This window comes from Phyllobates terribilis, unplaced genomic scaffold (assembly GCF_046119375.1).
Source record: "Phyllobates terribilis strain yellow unplaced genomic scaffold, ASM4611937v1 Scaffold_1__5_contigs__length_1240528914, whole genome shotgun sequence".
NCBI classification, from domain to species: Eukaryota; Metazoa; Chordata; class Amphibia; order Anura; family Dendrobatidae; genus Phyllobates; species Phyllobates terribilis.
Genome location: NW_027362761.1, coordinates 1,223,387,695 through 1,223,415,159, shown reverse-complemented (window position 1 = coordinate 1,223,415,159; position 27,465 = coordinate 1,223,387,695). Strand labels below are relative to the sequence as shown.

Sequence of the window (27,465 nt, the reverse complement as noted above, 5' to 3'; positions counted from 1 at the left end):
TTTGTGTTGGTGGCGAGGTAACAATCATGCTTCCTTCCTCTGTCCTCTCCCCCCAACCTCGCACAATAGAAATGTGATCAAGGTCTCCCTCATCTGATGAGTCTTCCATCAGTTCGTCCTCCACTTCTTCCTGGGCTCCTGCAACTTCCTCACTAATTTGGCTGCTACCATGCGCCCTGTTAAAACCATCTCCCCCACCCTCACATGCCTGCCGCCTTGGTGCTGCCGACCGTCTGGACTTTGCAGATGTTGGCCCTTCCGCATACAACTCCTCCTCCTCTACTTCCTCCACCTCCTCTTGTGCCACCACCTAACTCCGAATTCTGTTTAACATGTGCTCCAGCATGTAAATCACCGGAATAGTCATGCTGATAATGGCATCGTCAGCACTAAACATCTTCGTCGCCTTTTCAAAACTGTGCAGAAGGGTGCATAGGTCCCTGATCTGAGACCACTCCTCCAGCGTGATTTGCCCCACCTCTGGATCTCATTGGCCCAGGCTATACGTCAGAACGTATTGCACCAGGGCTTGTCGGTGCTGCCACAGTCGCTGCAACATGTGCAGAGTTGAATTCCACCGGGTAGGCACATCGCATTTTAGCCGGTGAAGTGGCAGGCCCAATGACTTCTGGAGAGATGTAAGTTACTGAGCTGCGGGATGCAAACGGCGGAAGTGAGCACACAGCATCTGTGCCCTCTGCAGTAGGCCATCTAGTCCGGGATAGTGGGCTAAAAATTGCTGGACAACCAGGTTCAACACGTGAGCCATACAAGGCACGTGTATGACATTGCCCCGGCGAAGGGCAGCACCCAGGTTTGCAGTATTGTCGCATCACAGCCTTCCCTGGTTTCAGGTCCAGTGGAGACAACCATTCATGAAATTGGTTCTTCAGAGCTGACCACAACTCCTCAGCTGTGTGACTCACATTTCCCAGACATTTCAAAGTAAAAACCGCCTGATGACGTTGAGCCCTACTGCCAGCATAGTAAGGAGGTGTGCAGGATCCCTTCTGCGCAGTTAGAAAGCTTGTGGCATGACCAGACAGGCTTTGGGTGCAGGTGGAGGACCGAGAGGAGGTTGAGGAGGCAGAAGCAGTGGAGGAACTTTGAGATAAAGAGGATTGACGCACAACTCGTCAGGACGGCAAGACTTGGACAGCAGCCCCTTGTCCTGCTGTCACCATAGTTGCCCAGTGCCCAGTCAGCGACATGTAAGGCCCCTGTCCATGTCTACTCGTCCAAGTGTCTGTGGTGAAATGCACCCTGTCACACACAGAGTTTCTCAAAGAAGCGGTGATGTTGTGTGCGACATGCTGGTGGAGCGCAGGCACACCTTTCTTTGAGAAGTAGTGCCGACTGGGCATCTGGTACTGGGGCACTGCGATGGACATAAGGTGTCGAAAATCCTCTGTGTCCACCAGGCGGAAAGGCAGCATTTATGTAGCCAAGAGCTTGCAGATCGTGAAATTCAACCTCTTAGCTTTCTCATGGCTAGGAGGAAATGGTCTTTTACTTGTCCACATCTGAGGGACCGAGGGCTGGCTATTGTGCTTAGACGGGGTTGATAAGGGTGTCCCCGGCAAACTGCCGGTCTGTGAGGAAGATGCAGGCGGACATGTTAGGTTGCCTTGATCCAAAGGTGGTGCTATCGATGTCGGACAGCGCTCAACACCAGCTGGTGTTACCACATCCAAAGAAAATGATGACTTGCCAATCACGCTGGCTGTTGCGGGTAAAGAGGTGGCTGGTCTGCGCCCCAAAACAGGTGTGACTGCTGTCCCCCCAGTCACAGAGGATGAAGAGGCCGCGGATGCACAAGATATGGCAGACGGTGTTTGGCCCGGCCGGCTAGGCCGCATTGTAGCACAGTGAGCTTCCCACTGCAACTTATGCTTCATGTCCATGTGCCGGTTCATGCATGAAGTACTCAAACTATGTATTTTGTGGCCTCTACTTAGCTTTTGCTGAGAAATGTTACAGATAACACGAGTTGGGTCATCATTATCGATCTGAAAAAATGCCCAGGCTATGCAAGGCTTAGCACACATGCGACCTGAAGAGCCACCATGACTTGTGGTGAGAGGCAGAGTTGTGTTTGAGGATGCAGTTGTTGACGTGCTTCCAGTACTACGTCTCTGTCCTGGAAGGCGCAACCTGACCTCGTCGTCACTAGCATCCTCCTCCACCTCCTCTGCTTACCTCATCTCTTGGCTGACTGTGGGTTGACAGTACGTGGGATCTCCAACCTCATCATCATCACCCTGTGCGTTATCACACCCGTCGTCCTCAGAGCCAACCTATTCCTGCCCTGACAAAAAACTAAAATTGTCGCTCCAATCAGGTATTTGAGTCTCATCATCGTCTTCCTCATTGTCTCCACCAACAGGAGTTACAGTTTGGGAATGAGGGTCTACATTATGGTCAGAACTTTCTGCGTCTGGTCCTGGATCCGACTCATAAAGATTCTGGGCATCAGTGCAGATCATTTCCTCGTCTGGATTCACAGAAGTGCTGGAGTCGACCTCTGATTCCCAGGCTATAGCATAAGTAAACAGCTCTGCTGACTCAACCATCGTTTCTACCTCATACTCAGACGGGCAGCTGGAGATTTGGGAGCTGTGAGGAAGCAAGTGCGATTGGGGTGACACCTTTGAGGACTGGAGTATTTGTGATGTTGAAGTTGATGTGGAGGAGAGCCCACTTAAAGGAACACTTGATATCCGTTGAAGCACCTGCTGTTTTTGTGCATCATCTGGAATTTGTAGCGATTGGCGTGGCTATAAGAAAGGGATCTTATCACATTGTCCGCTAAAAGAAGTAGACATTTTAGTTTGGCTGGAAGATGGTCTTTCTTCTGCAGATGTTACTGTTGCTTTAACACCTACCCCACGGACACAACCTTTTTTCCCCTTCCCAACACGATTATTCCCCTTTCCACCAGCAGCAGGCCTTCTTCCACTCATTTTGGTGGTTAACTAATTCACAACTCTGGAGTTGTTTGCACAAAAAAACAATGGATGGGAACCGAGCAGAGCTGAGTGGCCAAACTGTGGTATTAGGCCAAAACTATTGGCTGGGTTAGATGCAGAAAAAAATTATATTCACTTTGCAACCTGATGGAGGTCAGTATAGATGGAATAATAGAACAAGTCCCACACAGCTAGAAGCCCAAATATTTTTTCAGAGGTAGAAGCAGAAAAAAATTATATTCAGTTTGCAACCTGATGGAGGTCAGTATAGATGGACTAATAGAACAAGTTCCACACACTGCTAGAAGTCCAAATATTTTTTCAGAGCTAGATGCAGAAAAAATTATATTCAGTTTACAACCTGATGGAGGTCAGTATAGATGGACTAATAGAGAAAGTCCCACACACTGCTAGAAGGTCAAATATTTTTTCAGAGCTAGATGCAGATAAAAATTATTTTTAATTTGCAACCTGATGGAGGTCAGTATAGATGGATTAATAGAACAAGTCCCACCCACAGCTAGAAGCCCAAATATTTTTTCAGAGGTAGATGCAGATAAAAATTATTTTTAATTTGCAACCTGATGGAGGTCAGTATAGATGGACTAATAGAGAAAGTCCTACACACTGCTAGAAGGCCAAATATTTTTTCAGAGCTAGATGCAGATAAAAATTATTTTTAATTTGCAACCTGATGGAGGTCAGTATAGATGGATTAATAGAACATGTCTCATACACAGCTAGAAGCCCAAATATTTTTTCAGAGTTACTGTAGATGCAGATAAAAATTATTTTTAATTTGCAACCTGATGGAGGTCAGTATAGATGGACTAATAGAGAAAGTCCCACACACTGCTAGAAGGCCAAATATTTTTTCAGAGCTAGATGCAGAAAAAAAATATTTTTAATTTGCAACCTGATGGAGGTCAGTATAGATGGACTAATAGAGAAAGTCCCACACACTGCAAAAAGGCCAAATATTTTTCAGAGGTAGATGCAGATAAAAATTATTTTTAATTTGCAACCTGATGGAGGTCAGTATAGATGGACTAATAGAGAAAGTCCCACACACTGCTAGAAGGCCAAATATTTTTTTCAGAGCTAGATGCAGAAAAAAATTATATTCAGTTTGCAACCTGATGGAGGTCAGTATGGATGGACTAATAGAACAAGTCCCACACACTGCTAGAAGGCCAAATATTTTTTCAGAGCTAGATGCAGAAAAAAAATATATTCAGTTTGCAACCTGATGGAGGTCAATATAGATGGACTAATAGAACAAGTCCCACACACTGCTAGAAGCCCAAATATTTTTTCAGAGCTAGATGCAGAAAAAAATTATATTCAATTTGCAACCTGATGGAGGTCAGTATAGATGGACTAATAGATTGATGCTATGCCCAAAAGATTTTACTTCACTAGGTGCAGTAAAAAAATTGGTATTCTATACACAGGTGGTATATCTTGCAACACAGATCGGCTACTCCACTGACTAACACACTCTGCAATAGGCCAAAAAGGATTAGCTTTGCTAGATTCAGCCAAATGCTGTGAAAAAAACTTGCACAGCACTGGCTCAGACCTGCCTGGCAAAAACTGATAGGAACTGATGTAACCTAGTCCTGAAAAGGACTGCAATTACAATTAGTCTTTACTCCCACAACTTATCTATTTAAGAGCACAGACCTGCCTGATAAAAGTCATAGGAAATGCTGTAACCTAGTCCTTAAAAGGACTGCAATCACAACTATTCCCTACTCCCAAGCTATCTGTAGATTTGTGCGAAAATTGGCTTGAAATTAACAAGGTATAGCGCACACAGCAACAGCGGTGCCGTCTAATACGTAGCTGCAGCAGTGAGAAAATGGTGGCGACGGGGAAAATGGCTTGGTCTTATAGGGCAAGGACATGTGACATACACTGCCAATGACACATGCCCTTGCTTGTGTGAAAAAAAAGCACTTCGCTCCGTGTGTGCGCTGCTGATAGGCTGACAGATTCCACCTCCCCACTATTCATTATTCCTGCAGAGATCCATCCCCTGCCCCTCCCCCCACCCCGCTGTACACTCAAACTGCGTATTAACATTAATTTTCATCATTACTGAGAAAAAATCCAGTTATCATTTTGGTGCACGAACAGTTATCGAACATAACCTCGAAGAGCCGAATTTTTCTCAAATCGTTCGTGTTCGCCGAACGGCTCGAACACCGCCCAAAACAGCTCGAATTTGAGATTGGCGAACAGTTCGAGTCGAACAACGCTCATCTCTACTGCTGATACTCCTACATGCGTGCATCCCTTTCTATGGCAGGAATTATTTCTGCAAATTTACTTTTGTACCGGGGATCTAACAGTGTGGCAACCCAGTAGTCAGGATTATTTCTAATTCTCAAAATTCGAGGGTCATGTTGCAGGTAGTGCAGCAAGAAGGTACTCATGTGTCTTGCGCATCCAGAAGCACCAAGTCCCTGTTATGTTGGTGGCGAAGTAACATTCATGCTTCCTTCCTCTCTCCACTCCCCCCAACCTCGCACAACAGAAATGTGATCAAGGTCTCCCTAATCTGATGAGTCTTCCATCAGTTCGTCCTCCACTTCTTCCTGGGCTCCTGCACCTTCCTCACTAGTTTGGCTGTTACCATGCGCCCTGGTAAAACCATCTCCCCCACCCTCACATGCCTGCTGCCTTGGTGCTGCCGACCGTCTGGAAATTGCAGATCTTAGGCCTTCCGCATACAACTCCTCCTCCTCTACTTCCTCCACCTCCACTTGTGCCCCCACCTGACTTCGAATTCTGTTTAACATGTGCTCCAGCATGTAAATCACCGGAATAGTCATGCTGATAATGGCATCGTCAGCACTAAACATCTTCGTCTCTATTTCAAAACTGTGCAGAAGGGTGCATAGGTCCCTTATCTGAGACCACTCCTCCAGCGTGATTTGCCCCACCTCTGGATCTTGTTGGCCCAGGCTATACGTCAGAACGTATTGCACCAGGACTTGTTGGTGCTGCCACAATCGCAGCAACATGTGCAGAGTTGAATTCCACCGGGTAGGCACGTTGCATTTTAGCCGGTGAAGTGGCAGGCCCAACGACTTCTGTAGAGATGTAAGTCGCTCAGCTGCGGGATGCGAATGGCGGAAGTGAGCACACAGCGAAAGTGCCCTCTGCAGAAGGCCATCTAGTCCGAGATAGTGGGCTAAAAATTGCTGGACAACCAGGTTCAACACGTGAGCCATACAAGGCACGTGTATAACATTGCCCAGGCGAAGGGCCGCAACCAGGTTTGCAGCATTGTCGCACACTGCCTTCCCTGAATTCAGGTCCAGTGGAGACAACCATGCATGAAATTGGTTCTCCAGAGCTGACCACAACTCCTCAGCTGTGTGACTCCCATTTCCCAGACATTTCAAAGTAAAAACAGCCTGATGACGTTGAGCCCTACTGCCAGCATAGTAAGGAGGTGTGCAGGATCCCTTCTGCACAGTTAGAAAGCTTGTGGCATGACCAGACAGGCTTTGGGTGCAGGTGGAGGACCGAGAGGAGGTTGACGAAGCAGAAGCAGTGGAGGAACTTTGAGATAAAGAGGATTGACGCACAACTCGTCGGGACGGCAAGACTTGGACAGCAGCCCCTTGTCCTGCTGTCACCATAGTTATCCAGTGCCCAGTCAGCGACATGTAACTCCCCTGTCCATGCCTACTCGTCCAAGTGTCTGTGGTGAAATGCACCCTGTCACACACAGAGTTTCTCAAAGAAGCGGTGATGTTGTGTGCGACATGCTGGTGGAGCGCAGGCACACCTTTCTTTGAGAAGTAGTGCCGACTGGGCATCTCGTACTGGGGCACTTCGACGGACATAAGGTCTCGAAAATCCTCTGTGTCCACCAGGCGGAAAGGCAGCATTTCTGTAGCCAAGAGCTTGCAGATGGTGAAATTCAACCTCTTAGCTTTCTCTTGTCTAGGAGGAAATGGTCTTTTTCTTGTCCACATCTGAGGGACCGAGGGCTGGCTGTTGTGTTTAGACGGGGTTGATAAGGGTGTCCCCGGAAATCTGCCGGTCTGTGAGGAAGATGCAGGCGGACATGTTAGGTTGCCTTGATCCAAAGGTGGTGCTATCGATGTCGGACATCGCTCAACACCAGCTGGTGTTACCACCTCCAAAGAAAATGATGACCTGCCAATCACCCTGGCTGTTGCGGGTAAAGAGGTGGCAGGTCTGCGTCCCAAAACAGGTGTGACTGCTGTCCCCCCAGTCACAGAGGATGAAGAGGCCGTGGATGCACAAGATGTGGCAGACAGTGGTTGGCCCGGCCGGCTAGGCCGCATTGTAGCACAATGAGCTTCCCACTGCAACTTATGCTTCATGTCCATGTGCCGGTTCATGCATGAAGTACTCAAACTATGTATTTTTTGGCCTCTACTTAGCTTTTGCTGACAAATGTTACAGATAACACGAGTTGGGTCATCTTTATCGATCTGAAAAAATGCCCAGGCTATGCAAGGCTTAGCACCCATGCGACCTGAAGAGCCACCACGACTTGTGGTGAGAGGCAGAGTTGTGTTTGAGGATGCAGTTGTTGACGTGCTTCCAGTACTACGTCTCTGTCCAGGAAGGCGCAACCTGACCTCGTCGTCACTAGCATCTTCCTCCACCTCCTCTGCTGACCTCATCTCTTGGCTGACTGTGGGTTGACAGTAAGTGGGATCTCCAACCTCATCATCATCACCCTGTGCGTTATCACACCCGTCGTCCTCAGAGCCAACCTGTTCCTGCCCTGACAAAAAACTAAAGTTGTCGCTCCAATCAGGTATTTGAGTCTTATCATCGTCTTCCTCATTGTCTCTACCAACAGGAGTTACAGTTTGGGAATGAGGGTCTACATTATGGTCAGAACCTTCTGCGTCTGGTCCTGGATCCGACTCATAAAGATTCTGGGCATCAGTGCAGATCATTTCCTCGTCTGGATTCACAGAAGCGCTGGAGTCGACCTCTGTTTCCCAGGCTATAGTATGAGTAAACAGCTCTGCAGACTCAACCATCTGTTCTACCTCATACTCAGACGGGCAGCTGGAGATTTGGGAGCTGTGAGGAAGCAAGTGCGATTGGGGTGACACCTTTGAGGACTGGAGTATTTGTGATGTTGAAGTTGATGTGGAGGAGAGCCCACTTAAAGGAGCACTTGATATCCATTGAAGCACCTGCTGTTTTTGTGCCTCATCTGGAATTTGTAGCGATTGGCGTGGCCGTAAGAAAGGGTTCTTATCACATTGTCCGCTAAAAGAAGTAGACATTTTAGTTTGGCTGGAAGATGGTCTTTCTTCTGCAGATGTTACTGTTGCTTTAACACCTACCCCACGGACACAACCTTTTTTCCCCTTCCCAACACGCCTATTCCCCTTTCCACCAGCAGCAGGCCTTTTTCCACTCCTTTTGGTGGTTAACTAATTAAAAACTCTGGAGTTGTTTGCACAAAAAAACAATGGATGGGAACTGAGCAGAGCTGAGTGGCCAAACTGTGGTATTAGGCCAAAACTATTGGCTGGGTTAGATGCAGAAAAAAATTATATTTAATTTGCAACCTGATGGAGGTCAGTATAGATGGACTAATAGAGAAAGTCCCACACACTGCTAGAAGGCCAAATATTTTTTCAGAGCTAGATGCAGATAAAAATTATTTTTAATTTGCAACCTGATGGAGGTCAGTATAGATGGACTAATAGAGAAAGTCCCACACACTGCTAGAAGGCCAAATATTTTTTCAGAGCTAGATGCAGAAAAAAATATATTCAGTTTGCAACCTGATGGAGGTCAGTATAGATGGACTAATAGATTGATGCTATGCCCAAAAGATTTTACTTGACTAGGTGCAGTAAAAAAATTTGTATTCTATACACAGGTGGTATATCTTGCAACACAGATAGGCTACTCCACTGACTAACGCACTCTGCAATAGGCCAAAAAGGATTAGCTTTGCTAGATTCAGCCAAATGCTGTGAAAAAAACTTGCACAGCACTGGCTCAGACCTGCCTGGCAAAAACTGATAGGAACTGATGTAACCTAGTCCTGAAAAGGACTGCAATTACAATTAGTCTTTACTCCCACAACCTATCTATTTAAGAGCACAGACCTGCCTGATAAAAGTCATAGGAAATGCTGTAACCTAGTCCTTAAAAGGACTGCAATCACAACTATTCCCTACTCCCAAGCTATCTGTAGATTTGTGCGAAAATTGGCTTGAAATTAACAAGGTATAGCGCACACAGCAACAGCGGTGCCGTCTAATATGCAGCTGCAGCAGTGAGAAAATGGTGGCGGCGGGGAAAATGGCTTGGTCTTATAGGGCAAGGACATGTGACATACACTGCCAATGACACATGCCCTTGCTTGTGTGAAAAAAAAGCACTTCGCTCCGTGTGTGCGCTGCTGATAGGCTGACAGATTCCACCTCCCCACTGTAAATGCAGGAAAGAGAAAAAAAAATTGAGATCTTCATTATTCCTGCAGAGATCCATCCCCTGCCCCTCCCCCCGCCCCGCTGTACACTCAAACTGCGTATTAACATTAATTTTCATCATTACTGAGAAAAAATCCAGTTATCATTTTGGTGCACGAACAGTTATCGAACATAACCTCGTAGAGCCGAATTTTTCTCATATCTTTCGTGTTCGCCGAACGGCTCGAACACCGCCCAAAACAGCTCGAATTTGAGATTGGCGAGCAGTTCGAGTCGAACAACGCTCATCTCTACTGCTGATACTCCTACATGCGTGCATCCCTTTCTATGGCAGGAATTATTTCTGCAAATTTACTTTTGTACCGGGGATCTAACAGTGTGGCAACCCAGTAGTCAGGATTATTTCTAATTCTCAAAATTCGAGGGTCATGTTGCAGGTAGTGCAGCAAGAAGGTACTCATGTGTCTTGCGCATCCAGAAGCACCAAGTCCCTGTTATGTTGGTGGCGAAGTAACATTCATGCTTCCTTCCTCTCTCCACTCCCCCCAACCTCGCACAACAGAAATGTGATCAAGGTCTCCCTAATCTGATGAGTCTTCCATCAGTTCGTCCTCCACTTCTTCCTGGGCTCCTGCACCTTCCTCACTAGTTTGGCTGTTACCATGTGCCCTGGTAAAACCATCTCCCCCACCCTCACATGCCTGCTGCCTTGGTGCTGCCGACCGTCTGGACCTTGCAGATCTTAGGCCTTCCGCATACAACTCCTCCTCCTCTACTTCCTCCACCTCCACTTGTGCCCCCACCTGACTTCGAATTCTGTTTAACATGTGCTCCAGCATGTAAATCACCGGAATAATCATGCTGATAATGGCATCGTCAGCACTAAACATCTTCGTCTCTATTTCAAAACTGTGCAGAAGGGTGCATAGGTCCCTGATCTGAGACCACTCCTCCAGCGTGATTTGCCCCACCTCTGGATCTTGTTGGCCCAGGCTATATGTCAGAACGTATTGCACCAGGACTTGTCGGTGCTGCCACAATCGCAGCAACATGTGCAGAGTTGAATTCCACCGGGTAGGCACGTTGCATTTTAGCCGGTGAAGTGGCAGGCCCAACGACTACTGTAGAGATGTAAGTCGCTCAGCTGCGGGATGTGAATGGCGGAAGTGAGCACACAGCGACCGTGCCCTCTGCAGAAGGCCATCTAGTCCGAGATAGTGGGCTAAAAATTGCTGGACAACCAGGTTCAACACGTGAGCCATACAAGGCACGTGTATAACATTGCCCAGGCGAAGGGCCGCAACCAGGTTTGCAGCATTGTCGCACACGGCCTTCCCTGAATTCAGGTCCAGTGGAGACAACCATGCATGAAATTGGTTTTCCAGAGCTGACCACAACTCCTCAGCTGTGTGACTCACATTTCCCAGACATTTCAAAGTAAAAACAGCCTGATGACGTTGAGCCCTACTGCCAGCATAGTAAGGAGGTGTGCAGGATCCCTTCTGCGCAGTTAGAAAGCTTGTGGCATGACCAGACAGGCTTTGGGTGCAGATGGAGGACCGAGAGGAGGTTGACGAAGCAGAAGCAGTGGAGGAACTTTGAGATAAAGAGGATTGACGCACAACTCGTGGGGACGGCAAGACTTGGCCAGCAGCCCCTTGTCCTGCTGTCACCATAGTTATCCAGTGCCCAGTCAGCGACATGTAACTCCCCTGTCCATGCCTACTCGTCCAAGTGTCTGTGGTGAAATGCACCCTGTCACACACAGAGTTTCTCAAAGAAGCGGTGATGTTGTGTGCGACATGCTGGTGGAGCGCAGGCACACCTTTCTTTGAGAAGTAGTGCCGACTGGGCATCTCGTACTGGGGCACTTCGACGGACATAAGGTCTCGAAAATCCTCTGTGTCCACCAGGCGGAAAGGCAGCATTTCTGTAGCCAAGAGCTTGCAGATGGTGAAATTCAACCTCTTAGCTTTCTCTTGTCTAGGAGGAAATGGTCTTTTTCTTGTCCACATCTGAGGGACCGAGGGCTGGCTGTTGTGTTTAGATGGGGTTGATAAGGGTGTCCCCGGAAAACTGCCGGTCTGTGAGGAAGATGCAGGCGGACATGTTAGGTTGCCTTGATCCAAAGGTGGTGCTATCGATGTCGGACAGCGCTCAACACCAGCTGGTGTTACCACCTCCAAAGAAAATGATGACCTGCCAATCACCCTGGCTGTTGCGGGTAAAGAGGTGGCAGGTCTGCGTCCCAAAACAGGTGTGACTGCTGTCCCCCCAGTCACAGAGGATGAAGAGGCCGTGGATGCACAAGATGTGGCAGACAGTGGTTGGCCCGGCCGGCTAGGCCGCATTGTAGCACAATGAGCTTCCCACTGCAACTTATGCTTCATGTCCATGTGCCGGTTCATGCATGAAGTACTCAAACTATGTATTTTTTGGCCTCTACTTAGCTTTTGCTGACAAATGTTACAGATAACACGAGTTGGGTCATCTTTATCAATCTGAAAAAATGCCCAGGCTATGCAAGGCTTAGCACCCATGCGACCTGAAGAGCCACCACGACTTGTGGTGAGAGGCAGAGTTGTGTTTGAGGATGCAGTTGTTGACGTGCTTCCAGTACTACGTCTCTGTCCAGGAAGGCGCAACCTGACCTCGTCGTCACTAGCATCTTCCTCCACCTCCTCTGCTGACCTCATCTCTTGGCTGACTGTGGGTTGACAGTAAGTGGGATCTCCAACCTCATCATCATCACCCTGTGCGTTATCACACCCGTCGTCCTCAGAGCCAACCTGTTCCTGCCCTGACAAAAAACTAAAGTTGTCGCTCCAATCAGATATTTGAGTCTTATCATCGTCTTCCTCATTGTCTCTACCAACAGGAGTTACAGTTTGGGAATGAGGGTCTACATTATGGTCAGAACCTTCTGCGTCTGGTCCTGGATCCGACTCATAAAGATTCTGGGCATCAGTGCAGATCATTTCCTCGTCTGGATTCACAGAAGCGCTGGAGTCGACCTCTGATTCCCAGGCTATAGTATGAGTAAACAGCTCTGCAGACTCAACCATCTGTTCTACCTCATACTCAGACGGGCAGCTGGAGATTTGGGAGCTGTGAGGAAGCAAGTGCGATTGGGGTGACACCTTTGAGGACTGGAGTATTTGTGATGTTGAAGTTGATGTGGAGGAGAGCCCACTTAAAGGAGCACTTGATATCCATTGAAGCACCTGCTGTTTTTGTGCCTCATCTGGAATTTATAGCGATTGGCGTGGCCGTAAGAAAGGGATCTTATCACATTGTCCGCTAAAAGAAGTAGACATTTTAGTTTGGCTGGAAGATGGTCTTTCTTCTGCAGATGTTACTGTTGCTTTAACACCTACCCCACGGACACAACCTTTTTTCCCCTTCCCAACACGCCTATTCCCCTTTCCACAAGCAGCAGGCCTTTTTCCACTCATTTTGGTGGTTAACTAATTAAAAACTCTGGAGTTGTTTGCACAAAAAAACAATGGATGGGAACTGAGCAGAGCTGAGTGGCCAAACTGTGGTATTAGACCAAAACTATTGGCTGGGTTAGATGCAGAAAAAAATTATATTTAATTTGCAACCTGATGGAGGTCAGTATAGATGGACTAATAGAGAAAGTCCCACGCACTGCTAGAAGGCCAAATATTTTTTCAGAGCTAGATGCAGATAAAAATTATTTTTAATTTGCAACCTGATGGAGGTCAGTATAGATGGACTAATAGAGAAAGTCCCACACACTGCTAGAAGGCCAAATATTTTTTCAGAGCTAGATGCAGAAAAAAATATATTCAGTTTGCAACCTGATGGAGGTCAGTATAGATGGACTAATAGATTGATGCTATGCCCAAAAGATTTTACTTGACTAGGTGCAGTAAAAAAATTTGTATTCTATACACAGGTGGTATATCTTGCAACACAGATAGGCTACTCCACTGACTAACGCACTCTGCAATAGGCCAAAAAGGATTAGCTTTGCTAGATTCAGCCAAATGCTGTGAAAAAAACTTGCACAGCACTGGCTCAGACCTGCCTGGCAAAAACTGATAGGAACTGATGTAACCTAGTCCTGAAAAGGACTGCAATTACAATTAGTCTTTACTCCCACAACCTATCTATTTAAGAGCACAGACCTGCCTGATAAAAGTCATAGGAAATGCTGTAACCTAGTCCTTAAAAGGACTGCAATCACAACTATTCCCTACTCCCAAGCTATCTGTAGATTTGTGCGAAAATTGGCTTGAAATTAACAAGGTATAGCGCACACAGCAACAGCGGTGCCGTCTAATATGCAGCTGCAGCAGTGAGAAAATGGTGGCGGCGGGGAAAATGGCTTGGTCTTATAGGGCAAGGACATGTGACATACACTGCCAATGACACATGCCCTTGCTTGTGTGAAAAAAAAGCACTTCGCTCCGTGTGTGCGCTGCTGATAGGCTGACAGATTCCACCTCCCCACTGTAAATGCAGGAAAGAGAAAAAAAAATTGAGATCTTCATTATTCCTGCAGAGATCCATCCCCTGCCCCTCCCCCCGCCCCGCTGTACACTCAAACTGCGTATTAACATTAATTTTCATCATTACTGAGAAAAAATCCAGTTATCATTTTGGTGCACGAACAGTTATCGAACATAACCTCGTAGAGCCGAATTTTTCTCATATCTTTCGTGTTCGCCGAACGGCTCGAACACCGCCCAAAACAGCTCGAATTTGAGATTGGCGAGCAGTTCGAGTCGAACAACGCTCATCTCTACTGCTGATACTCCTACATGCGTGCATCCCTTTCTATGGCAGGAATTATTTCTGCAAATTTACTTTTGTACCGGGGATCTAACAGTGTGGCAACCCAGTAGTCAGGATTATTTCTAATTCTCAAAATTCGAGGGTCATGTTGCAGGTAGTGCAGCAAGAAGGTACTCATGTGTCTTGCGCATCCAGAAGCACCAAGTCCCTGTTATGTTGGTGGCGAAGTAACATTCATGCTTCCTTCCTCTCTCCACTCCCCCCAACCTCGCACAACAGAAATGTGATCAAGGTCTCCCTAATCTGATGAGTCTTCCATCAGTTCGTCCTCCACTTCTTCCTGGGCTCCTGCACCTTCCTCACTAGTTTGGCTGTTACCATGTGCCCTGGTAAAACCATCTCCCCCACCCTCACATGCCTGCTGCCTTGGTGCTGCCGACCGTCTGGACCTTGCAGATCTTAGGCCTTCCGCATACAACTCCTCCTCCTCTACTTCCTCCACCTCCACTTGTGCCCCCACCTGACTTCGAATTCTGTTTAACATGTGCTCCAGCATGTAAATCACCGGAATAATCATGCTGATAATGGCATCGTCAGCACTAAACATCTTCGTCTCTATTTCAAAACTGTGCAGAAGGGTGCATAGGTCCCTGATCTGAGACCACTCCTCCAGCGTGATTTGCCCCACCTCTGGATCTTGTTGGCCCAGGCTATATGTCAGAACGTATTGCACCAGGACTTGTCGGTGCTGCCACAATCGCAGCAACATGTGCAGAGTTGAATTCCACCGGGTAGGCACGTTGCATTTTAGCCGGTGAAGTGGCAGGCCCAACGACTACTGTAGAGATGTAAGTCGCTCAGCTGCGGGATGTGAATGGCGGAAGTGAGCACACAGCGACCGTGCCCTCTGCAGAAGGCCATCTAGTCCGAGATAGTGGGCTAAAAATTGCTGGACAACCAGGTTCAACACGTGAGCCATACAAGGCACGTGTATAACATTGCCCAGGCGAAGGGCCGCAACCAGGTTTGCAGCATTGTCGCACACGGCCTTCCCTGAATTCAGGTCCAGTGGAGACAACCATGCATGAAATTGGTTTTCCAGAGCTGACCACAACTCCTCAGCTGTGTGACTCACATTTCCCAGACATTTCAAAGTAAAAACAGCCTGATGACGTTGAGCCCTACTGCCAGCATAGTAAGGAGGTGTGCAGGATCCCTTCTGCGCAGTTAGAAAGCTTGTGGCATGACCAGACAGGCTTTGGGTGCAGATGGAGGACCGAGAGGAGGTTGACGAAGCAGAAGCAGTGGAGGAACTTTGAGATAAAGAGGATTGACGCACAACTCGTGGGGACGGCAAGACTTGGCCAGCAGCCCCTTGTCCTGCTGTCACCATAGTTATCCAGTGCCCAGTCAGCGACATGTAACTCCCCTGTCCATGCCTACTCGTCCAAGTGTCTGTGGTGAAATGCACCCTGTCACACACAGAGTTTCTCAAAGAAGCGGTGATGTTGTGTGCGACATGCTGGTGGAGCGCAGGCACACCTTTCTTTGAGAAGTAGTGCCGACTGGGCATCTCGTACTGGGGCACTTCGACGGACATAAGGTCTCGAAAATCCTCTGTGTCCACCAGGCGGAAAGGCAGCATTTCTGTAGCCAAGAGCTTGCAGATGGTGAAATTCAACCTCTTAGCTTTCTCTTGTCTAGGAGGAAATGGTCTTTTTCTTGTCCACATCTGAGGGACCGAGGGCTGGCTGTTGTGTTTAGACGGGGTTGATAAGGGTGTCCCCGGAAAACTGCCGGTCTGTGAGGAAGATGCAGGCGGACATGTTAGGTTGCCTTGATCCAAAGGTGGTGCTATCGATGTCGGACAGCGCTCAACACCAGCTGGTGTTACCACCTCCAAAGAAAATGATGACCTGCCAATCACCCTGGCTGTTGCGGGTAAAGAGGTGGCAGGTCTGCGTCCCAAAACAGGTGTGACTGCTGTCCCCCCAGTCACAGAGGATGAAGAGGCCGTGGATGCACAAGATGTGGCAGACAGTGGTTGGCCCGGCCGGCTAGGCCGCATTGTAGCACAATGAGCTTCCCACTGCAACTTATGCTTCATGTCCATGTGCCGGTTCATGCATGAAGTACTCAAACTATGTATTTTTTGGCCTCTACTTAGCTTTTGCTGACAAATGTTACAGATAACACGAGTTGGGTCATCTTTATCAATCTGAAAAAATGCCCAGGCTATGCAAGGCTTAGCACCCATGCGACCTGAAGAGCCACCACGACTTGTGGTGAGAGGCAGAGTTGTGTTTGAGGATGCAGTTGTTGACGTGCTTCCAGTACTACGTCTCTGTCCAGGAAGGCGCAACCTGACCTCGTCGTCACTAGCATCTTCCTCCACCTCCTCTGCTGACCTCATCTCTTGGCTGACTGTGGGTTGACAGTAAGTGGGATCTCCAACCTCATCATCATCACCCTGTGCGTTATCACACCCGTCGTCCTCAGAGCCAACCTGTTCCTGCCCTGACAAAAAACTAAAGTTGTCGCTCCAATCAGATATTTGAGTCTTATCATCGTCTTCCTCATTGTCTCTACCAACAGGAGTTACAGTTTGGGAATGAGGGTCTACATTATGGTCAGAACCTTCTGCGTCTGGTCCTGGATCCGACTCATAAAGATTCTGGGCATCAGTGCAGATCATTTCCTCGTCTGGATTCACAGAAGCGCTGGAGTCGACCTCTGATTCCCAGGCTATAGTATGAGTAAACAGCTCTGCAGACTCAACCATCTGTTCTACCTCATACTCAGACGGGCAGCTGGAGATTTGGGAGCTGTGAGGAAGCAAGTGCGATTGGGGTGACACCTTTGAGGACTGGAGTATTTGTGATGTTGAAGTTGATGTGGAGGAGAGCCCACTTAAAGGAGCACTTGATATCCATTGAAGCACCTGCTGTTTTTGTGCCTCATCTGGAATTTATAGCGATTGGCGTGGCCGTAAGAAAGGGATCTTATCACATTGTCCGCTAAAAGAAGTAGACATTTTAGTTTGGCTGGAAGATGGTCTTTCTTCTGCAGATGTTACTGTTGCTTTAACACCTACCCCACGGACACAACCTTTTTTCCCCTTCCCAACACGCCTATTCCCCTTTCCACAAGCAGCAGGCCTTTTTCCACTCATTTTGGTGGTTAACTAATTAAAAACTCTGGAGTTGTTTGCACAAAAAAACAATGGATGGGAACTGAGCAGAGCTGAGTGGCCAAACTGTGGTATTAGACCAAAACTATTGGCTGGGTTAGATGCAGAAAAAAATTATATTTAATTTGCAACCTGATGGAGGTCAGTATAGATGGACTAATAGAGAAAGTCCCACGCACTGCTAGAAGGCCAAATATTTTTTCAGAGCTAGATGCAGATAAAAATTATTTTTAATTTGCAACCTGATGGAGGTCAGTATAGATGGACTAATAGAGAAAGTCCCACACACTGCTAGAAGGCCAAATATTTTTTGAGAGGTAGATGCAGAAAAAAATATATTCAGTTTGCAACCTGATGGAGGTCTGTATAGATGGATTAATAGAACAAGTCCCACACACAGCTAGAAGCCCAATATTTTTTCAGAGGTAGATGCAGAAAAAAATATATTCAGTTTGCAACCTGATGGAGGTCAGTATAGATGGACTAATACAACAAGTCCCACACACAGCTAGAAACCCAATATTTTTTCAGAGGTAGATGCAGAAAAAAATATATTCAGTTTGCAACCTGATGGAGGTCTGTATAGATGGATTAATAGAACAAGTCCCACACACAGCTAGAAGCCCAATATTTTTTCAGAGGTAGATGCAGAAAAAAATATATTCAGTTTGCAACCTGATGGAGGTCAGTATAGATGTACTAATACAACAAGTCCCACACACAGCTAGAAGCCCAATATTTTTTCAGAGGTAGATGCAGAAAAAAATATATTCAGTTTGCAACCTGATGGAGGTCTGTATAGATGGATTAATAGACAAGTCCCACACATAGCTAGAAGCCCAATATTTTTTCAGAAGTAGATGAAGAAAAAAATATATGCAGTTTGCAACCTGATGGAGGTCAGTATAGATGGACTAATAGAATGATGCTATGCCCAAAAGATTTTACTTCACTAGGTGCAGTAAAAAAATTGGTATTCTATACACAGGTGGTATATCTTGCAACACAGATAGGCTACTCCACTGACTAACACACTCTGCAATAGGCCAAAAAGGATTAGCTTTGCTAGATTCAGCCAAATGCTGTGAAAAAAACTTGCACAGCACTGGCACAGACCTGCCTGGCAAAAACTGATAGGAACTGATGTAACCTAGTCCTGAAAAGGACTCCAATTACAATTAGTCTTTACTCCCACAATCTATCTATTTAAGAGCACAGACCTGCCTGATAAAAGTCGTAGAAAATGCTGTAACCTAGTCCTTAAAAGGACTGCAATCACAACTATTCCCTACTCCCAAGCTATCTGTAGATTTGTGCGAAAATTGGCTTGAAATTAACAAGGTATAGCGCACACAGCAACAGCGGTGCCGTCTAACACGCAGCTGCAGCAGTGAGAAAATGGTGGCGACGGGGAAAATGGCTTGGTCTTATAGGGCAAGGACATGTGACATACACTGCCAATGACACATGCCCTTGCTTGTGTGAAAAAAAGCACTTCGCTCCGTGTGTGCGCTGCTGATAGGCTGACAGATTGCACCTCCCCACTGCAAATGCGGGAAAGAGAAAAAAAAAATGGAGATCTTCATTGTTCCTGCAGAGATCCATCCCCTGCCCCTCCCCCCACCCCGCTGTACACTCAAACTGCGTATTAACATTAATTTTCATCATTACTGAGAAAAAATCCAGTTATGATTTTGGTGCACGAACAGTTATCGAACATAACCTCGAACAGCCGAATTTTTCTCAAATTGTTCGTGTTCGCCGAACGGCTCGAACACCGCCCAAAACAGCTCGAATTTGAGATTGGCGAACAGTTCGAGTAGAACAACGCTCATCTCTACTTATCACATTGTCCGCTAAAAGAAGTAGACATTTTAGTTTGGCTGGAAGATAATCTTTCTTCTGCAGATGTTACTGTTTATTTAACACCTACCCCACGGACACAACCTTTTTTTCCCCTTCCCAACACGCCTATTCCCCTTTCCACCAGCAGCAGGCCTTTTTCCACTCATTTTGGTGGTTAACTAATTCACAACTCTGGAGTTGTTTGCACAAAAAAACAATGGATGGGAACCGAGCAGAGCTGAGTGGCCAAACTGTGGTATAAGGCCAAAACTATTGTCTGGGTTAGATGCAGAAAAAAATTATATTCAATTTGGAACCTGATGGAGGTCAGTATAGATGGACTAATAGAACAAGTCCCACACACTGCTAGAAGCCCAAATATTTTTTTCAGAACTAGATGCAGAAAAAAATTATTTTCAATTTGCAACCTGATAGAGTTCAGCATAGATGGACTAATAGACCAAGTCCCACACACTGCTAGAAGCCCAAATATTTTTTCAGAGCTAGATGCAGAAAAAAATTATATTCAATTTGCAACCTGATGGAGGTCAGTATAGATGGACTAATAGAATGATGATATGCCCAAAAGGTTTTACTTTACTAGGTGCAGTAAAAAAATTGGTATTCTATACACAGGTGGTGTAGCTTGCAACACAGATAGGCTACTCCACTGACAAATTGTTCGTGTTCGCCGAACTGCTCTCACACCGCCTAAAACAGCTCGAATTTGAGATTGGCGAACAGTTCGAGTCGAACACCGCTCATCTCTAGTAAGCAGTAATCCTCGATTATATGTTCTTTGAAATTTGTCCAAAGTTGAGCCGTATTTGTAATTGGTTCAATTATGCAGATTTCGGTAAACAATTCATGAAGTTGCTAAGGCATATGTAGGGTACCTACGTCTTCTAAGGTAAGTCTCCACACAGTATCATCCAATAGAAGTCCTCAAGCCAAAGCTGCATCTTTAAATGTATCGTGCAATACTCCGTTAACTGTTTTCAAATCGTCATAACTTGTAGCTCCTTTCACATGCAGTAGTAACAGCCGAAGGCAATATCTTTCTTGATCCTTGACACTAACAGTATACATGCGTCCAATTATTCTGCTAAGTCGTCGTTGTCTTGGATTCCAAGTTTTTTTCCAAACATAATGCTCTGGAATCTCTCGATACAAATACTGCATTGTGTTTTCGTCACGTTGGTTCAGCAAAAACCATTCCATTAATGTTGACGTCATGCTCAAAGTTTTTGAGACATCTTTGACTTGAGCATCTTCAAAGAAATAAAGCTGCTGTTAATTTGGTAAATGAATAGCTAAACGTATAATGGCATGGGACTGTGAATGCACTGGAAACGCAAGTATCCTCCAAGTAGCTTCTGGAGCACTCACATATCTTGAGTCAACAAAAGTTGATGATTCATCATGATTGACTGTTTTCTGTTGTATTTCAACGTTAGCTTTGTCATGCCCCTTGTAGATGTACTCGAAAAGATAATTTACACTTTTTATTGAAGCACAGATTTCTACATTGATGTGACAGTTGTAGCGTTTTGATAAGTATGGGTTGTATGGAACTATCCATGAGTTATTTATAATTTTTTTGTTGCGAACAATGTTATCAATGTGTTGTCGCCGGTAGGATGGGTAGCCATGCAAGTTTTTAACAGTGTGCTGTTTGAACTTCTTTGGAAACCCTTTTGTACACTTTCCATTTTCCATGCATGAACTTTTTGGATTTGCTACACCGCATGGGCCATGAACCATATGAGAAACTACAATACTATACAGTTCAGGATACTTTTCTTGGTTAGGAATTTCAGCCCACAATATGTTGTCGATTTCTTCCTCCGTGCAAAACTTGGAATCCGTGTCTAAGATAATTAGCATATGCGCATGTGGGAGACCTCGTTTCTGAAACTCTATGACATGTACCATTGCTACGACTGTTCCAAAAAGCCCATTTTTGATGTTTTTCAAAAGGCTGCTGAGTTTCAGTGAAAATACGTGTGCGACTAAGTCCGGCCTGTGTTTAACTTGTTGCCAGGGTTCGAGATTTTTTGGGAATTTCCGGCCATTTAGGATTACAGGTTATTGTCACAAAAATGTCGCGTCTTCCATACTTTGTTACTATTGCCATTGCATCTTGATAATGCTGTTGCATGTTGCGGGGGCCAACTTCAAACGACGACGGTAGAATTACTGTTTTTCCAATTGGAATTCCCTTTTGAATTGATTGTTTTTGCAAATGTTCTTGAAGAACGCAGTAATTTTCAACTTTAAGTTGTTTTCGGTTCATTCGTATGAAATTTAGACGATTAGCTTCAATTTTAATGTATGCGTCGACTAAGTACTGCTGTGTCAGTTTCCCACCAATTAAAATAGGATTGAAGTAGTTTCGGACAGACAGAAGAAAACTGTATTACTGCAGTTGTGTAATTCTTCTTGAAGTTCCTTGCTGGTGGAGGTTTTCATGCCACCCTTGATCACCTCTTGGAAAAAATAGTTGATACAGAAGAGCATCAAGGTTGCTGTGCAAAATGCTAATTCGTTGTGTCTTAGGAACCAAAGGACTGTTTTGGTCTGGCTTAAGATGAACTAATATATCCCTTTGAAAAGGGGGCTCTCCGTCATCGTTTTGAAAAACAACTGCGACCTCACTTACAAGTGGTTTGTTGTAAATTCACGGATCCTGTTTACATTCTTGTTTAATGGCCATGACAATAGAAGGCATTTCAGTCCCATTTTGTATAGCCCTCTGTTCCTCCTCAGCTTTGACGTCTTTTAGCATGCGATATGTGGCAGCAAATGGGCTGATTTTTTGTAAATGTACGGCAATTTGGTTCATCAGTTCAGCATCACACTTTTCGTTTTCTTTCAGGTTCATCCTTTGTTCTGTAGCCTCATTTGTATCAAGGATGTATAAATGTGCAAATTTGAGTGGTTGTCCTATTTCTGGGTGAAGTGTTGCGGTGGTAGATCTGGCCGTGAATTTTAAAGCAATACGGTCTGAATCCAGGGGACGGTGCAATGTTGACACCAAATGAAGCAAACGCATGAGAACTGTTGATGCTTCTGATATTTTCCATAAAATTTCTACTGTGTTGATGCATTCCTTTCATCAACTGCTCAAACAGATCTAAGTAGTGAGGTCTCGGTAGCATAGCTTTTCCTTTTTGACAGCATTGAGTAAACTGATTGTCAGATGGTTTTTCATCAATAAAATTCAGAGAGTCGCATTTAGAGCAAACTGCATTCATATTCCCACAGTAGTTCAATAATTGTAGTTTTGTTGTCTGTTACGTAACGTGCAAGGTGTTGAATATTCTGCTGGGCTTGCCCTTAGTTGGTAGAGCATTAGTTTTTTATGAATTTGGCGATCGTGTTGTTGTCTGTTTGCCCTGAATTATGGAGATTCATTCACCCGACGTTGTCTGTGGGATTTCGCATCGTGTTCCTGCCTAGCAGCAATGTGTTGTGGTGTCTCCTGTTCCTGACTGTCTCTGTGAAGCAGCTACTTGTACCTGTCGTGTGGCAGTTTGTTGTGGTGTTTCCTGTTGGTGACGTTGTCTGTGAGATTCCGCATCCTGGGCTTTTCTGGCGACAGTTTGTTGAAGTGTCTCTTGCTCTCGATGTTCTCGTTGCCTTGCTGCTGCTGCTTATTTTCTGTCATCCTCATTGGTGTATTTTTGCCAATGGAAGACAGGAAGCGTAAATCGTGATAGCATACAGTAAAGAAGTATCTGTTCAGCGCACTGTGACTGACAGAACGTGTTCAGTAAACGTGACTGAAGTACGTGGCACTGTGACTGACAGAACTTGTTCAGTAAATGTGAGTGAACTACGTGGCACTGTGACTGACAGAACGTGTTCAGTAAACGTGAGTGAACTGCGTGGCACTGTGACTGACAGAAAGTGCTCAGTAAACGTGAGTGAACTACGTGGCACTGTGACTCACAGAACGTGTTCAGTAAACGTGAGTGAACTGCGTGGCACTGTGACTGACAGAAAGTGCTCAGTAAACGTGAGTGAACTACGTGGCACTGTGACTGACAGAACGTGTTCAGTAAACGTGACTGAACTATGTGGCACTGTGACTGACAGAAAGTGTTCAGTAAACGTGAGTGAACTACGTGGCACTGTGACTGACAGAACGTGTTCAGTAAACGTGAGTGAACTACGTGGCACTGTGACTGACAGAATGTGTTCAGTAAACGAGAGTGAACTACGTGGCACTGTGACTGACAGAACGTGTTCAGTAAACTTTACTGAACTACATCACACTGTGACTGACAGAACATGTTCAGTAGACGTGACTGAACTACGTGGCACTGTGACTGACAGAACTTGTTCAGTAAACGTGAGTGAACTATGTCGCACTGTGACTGGGGGTTAAATTCCACACCAAAATCTCTGATTGGTCGCGGCCGGCCGGGCGCGACCAATCAGCAAAGCGGGGTTTAAACGGGTTGTCCACTACTTTAAATTAACCCCAATGTATCCCCCCGGGCCCCGAATTAATTTCGTAAATACCTCATGTTGCTAATACTGCCTCATTCATTGAGAGAGCGCTCGGTGGATGCCAGATGTGATGCGATGGGGGATAACCCCGCCCACAACCCATCACTCACCGTGAAATGTGGAACAGGAGACCCCTGGCTGCAGCCGCAAATAGTCGTGACGTAAGCAGAAGCAAGAGTCGGCTGCAGCCGGGGGTCACGTGCGGCCTGCGCGCAGTCAGCGATAGCGCCGCGCACAGGCAGTATTGGCAACATGAGGCATTTACAAAATTCATTAGGGGCCCCGGGGGATACATTGGGGGGTTAATTTAAAGTAGCCGCGCCAATATCGCTGATTGGTCACGGCCGGCCGCGACCAATCAGCGAAGAATGTTTCAAATCCCGCGCCAATTCGCGGCCAGAGTGTGCCTGTCGCTAATTGGTAGAGGTCGGCTAACGCAACCAATCAGTAACGCGGGATTTCCGTTACAGACAAACAGACAGAATTAAACGATTATACATATATATACATACACACACTCGCTCATCATATTAGTGATGAGCGAGCACTAAAATGCTCAGGTGCTTGTTGCTGAGGTCGAGCAAATCTTAATACTCAGAAGCGCAATGTAAGTCAATGGGAAACTCGAGCATTTTTCCAGAGACCCCCCCCGGAGGTCTGGAGGGGGCCTAAAAATTTGCCAAATCAATGGAAACAATGCTGAAATTACATGAGTACAGCATGAGGAATACCCCTGGAAGCATCTCTGACTCCCACGTCTCTGCTGGGAACAATGTTGTCAGAGGTATTACGCCACTTTAGGGGCTCACAATAAAACAAAAAACTAAGCCAAAATAGATTTACCAGGAAAAAATGTTAAGGAACATTATTTCCAGGGCCATGACTTGCATATGAGGCAAAATAAATAACCAAAAACCAAAATACTTCTCCACACCTTGGCCTATGTTCACACGTAGCGTTTTTGCATTGCTTTCAACAGTGAAAAATACATTAACCAGTAAATGTAAATTTAACATTTTACTACCTTATCTGGCCATGTGGTATGTGAGAGATGATCAGACACATCTTGTTTCATTTATGTAGGAGGGACTCTGAAAGTCACAAAACCAATTTTAACAGGGCCATCAGGTGGTCCTTATTTTTGTTAAAGGGCCAGCAGTCGGTCCTCACTATTGTTAGAGTGCCATCAACCTGCTATGCTTTGCTGTTCCCATTATTAAGGAATGAGTCTCCTACACTTTTATTGCGTATGCAGTGACTGCAAGAGCTGCAAAAAATTAGGACGCACTCCCATAGTCCTTTGAAGAGACGTAGAGTAATGTTACCATTATAAAGGAGTGGGTCTTCTATACTGTTTTGCGTATGAAGTGAGTGCCCTCCAATACCCCTTAGCAGAGATGTAAAGGAGGTCCTCATAAAAAAAAAAAATTGCTCCCATTATTAAAAAGTGGGTTTACTAAAGTGTTAAATAAATTTACCCCGGAGGTGTATACATGATCATAATGTATAACATACAGAATGTTAGAGGTAGGCCTCTGAAAAAATTTATACCGCCATCATAAACAACCTGAAAAAAATTCTGTGCGTGTTGCATGATGATTACCCTGTTGATATGGTGGTGGAGTATGAGGAGAAGGAGAAGGGGGAGGGTGACATAAAATAGACAAAATCATGAAGTGAATACCCATTTCTGGGTGTGAAGAGGTGCATGGGAATAGACCACCCCCAAAAAAACACTGGATTTGACTATATGTTTTGTTGCTATCATTCGGTAGTGTTGAAAAGTCTGGCCAAATCCAGCCCTTGTTCATTTTGAAAGAGTCAGCCTGTCAGAGTTTTCAGTTGACAAGCGTATGCGCCTATTGGTTAGAATGCCCCCACCGGCACTAAAAACCAACTCGGAAAAAACGCTAGCAGCAGGACAAGCCAGGACCTCCAAGGCATAGAAAGCAAGTTCATGCCACATATCCAGCTTGGATACCCAATAGTCATAGGGGACAGAGGAATCAAGAAGGACATTGGTATGGTTGGCAAGGTACTCCTTTAGCATCTTCCGAAACGTTTCCCTCCTTGTCAGAGTACCCTGCGCATAAGGGCCTGGGCGCTGAGAGGGTCTGAGAAAACTGTCCCACACCTTTGACAGTGTTCCCCTGCCTCTGCTGCATCTTATTTGTGCCTCACTCGCCTGTACTCCTTGGTTGTCCAACGCACTGTAACCTCTGCCACCAGAGTTTTCAGATGGGATTTTTTTTTAATAATTCTACTGCAGGGGCCTTGTGGTACTGCAATATATAGAAAGTTCTCCTTGTAGAGTGGGTCTAGAAATGTGACCAACCAGTAATTACTGTTGCCCAAAATGCATACAATGCGAGCATCAAGGGAAAGGCAGCATAACATAAAGTCAGCCATGTGTGCCAGACTGCCAACAACCCAGACTTCCCTGTCCTGACTTAGAGGACGAATGTCCATGCTCTCCTTCTCCTCATTCTCCTTTTCATTCGCCCTCTCTTCAGACCATCCACGCTAAACAAATGTTCTGACTGTTATGTGGGTAGTATTGTCTGTAGTGCAGGAAAACAGCTCCTGTTCCTCCTCTTCCTCATTATCACCCAATCCGCGTTGAGATAAGTCGAGGTTTGGCTGTGTGGTACCCTGTATAGTTCCTTGCTGCATCTCATCATGCTCCATCTGAAATGCCTTCTCTTTAATTGTGAGCAGCAGGCATTTCAGTAGACAGAGAAGCTGAATGGTGAAGCATATTATGGCGTTGTCGCTGCTCACCATCTTGGTGCAGTCCTCATAGTTTTGGAGGATGGCACAGATGTCAGAAATCTGTGCCCATTCATCAGCTATTATATGCCGAGGCTGACCTGAATACCAATGTACAAGTTGAAGCCAGTACTCAACAACTGCCCTCTGCTGCTCACAAATCCTTCCCAACATCTGCAAGGTTGAGTTCCAATGTGTGGTGACATTGCACACCAGTGGGTAAGCCGGAAGCTACAAACACTGCTGAAGCACGGCGATGGTGGCAGAAGCTGTAGGTGACTTTCTGAAAAGGGCACACATGGCGTACTTTCACAAGCAGCTCATGCAAATCCAAGTAAGTTTTAAGAAACCACTGTACCACTAGGTTGAGCACATGGGTCAGGCAGAGTTCGTGTGCAAGCTTGCCTAGCTTCAGTGCCGCCACCAGGTTCCGGCCATTGTCACACACGACAGTGCCTGGTTGTAAGTTCAGTGGTGACAGCCACAGATCTGTCTGGTCTGTTACAGCTGTCAACAACTCTGCAGTGGTGTATGATTTGCCCCATTAAAATATTAGCTTCAGCACAGCCTGTTTCCGCTTGGCCGAGGCAGTGCTGCAGTACTTCCAGCTTCTTACTAATGTGAACATTTCGGAGATGGAGGCTGAAGAGGAGGAGGAAGTGAAGGAGCTGTAGAATGTGGGTGCAAACCTGATTGACCCAGGGCACGCAATCCTCAGCGTTGGGATCACATGTTCCATCCCAGGGTCCAACTGGGTCCCGGCTTCCACTATATGAATCCAGTGTGCCATCAGAGAGATGTACTGTCCCTGGCCACAAGCACTTGTCCGTGGTTAGGTGGACCTTCCCAGTAACTGCATTGTTGAGGGCACGGGTCATATTCTGGGACACATGCTTGTGTAAGGTGGGGACGGCACACTGGGAGAAATAGTGGCGACTGGGGACCGAGT

The 27,465-nt window shown here is 46.1% G+C and overlaps 1 protein-coding gene across 1 annotated transcript in view; it reads right to left on the bottom strand.

The window, feature by feature from the left end:
* The window catches only part of LOC141231836 (vomeronasal type-2 receptor 26-like), a 229,324-nt gene extending 206,425 nt beyond the window's left edge, over positions 1-22,899 (bottom strand). Inside the window, exon 1 of the mRNA XM_073667758.1 lies at positions 22,751-22,899. Within this exon, the coding sequence (XP_073523859.1) occupies positions 22,751-22,899 (149 nt within the window). The remainder of the gene's footprint in view (positions 1-22,750) is intronic.
* Between the last annotated feature and the right edge of the window lie 4,566 nt (positions 22,900-27,465).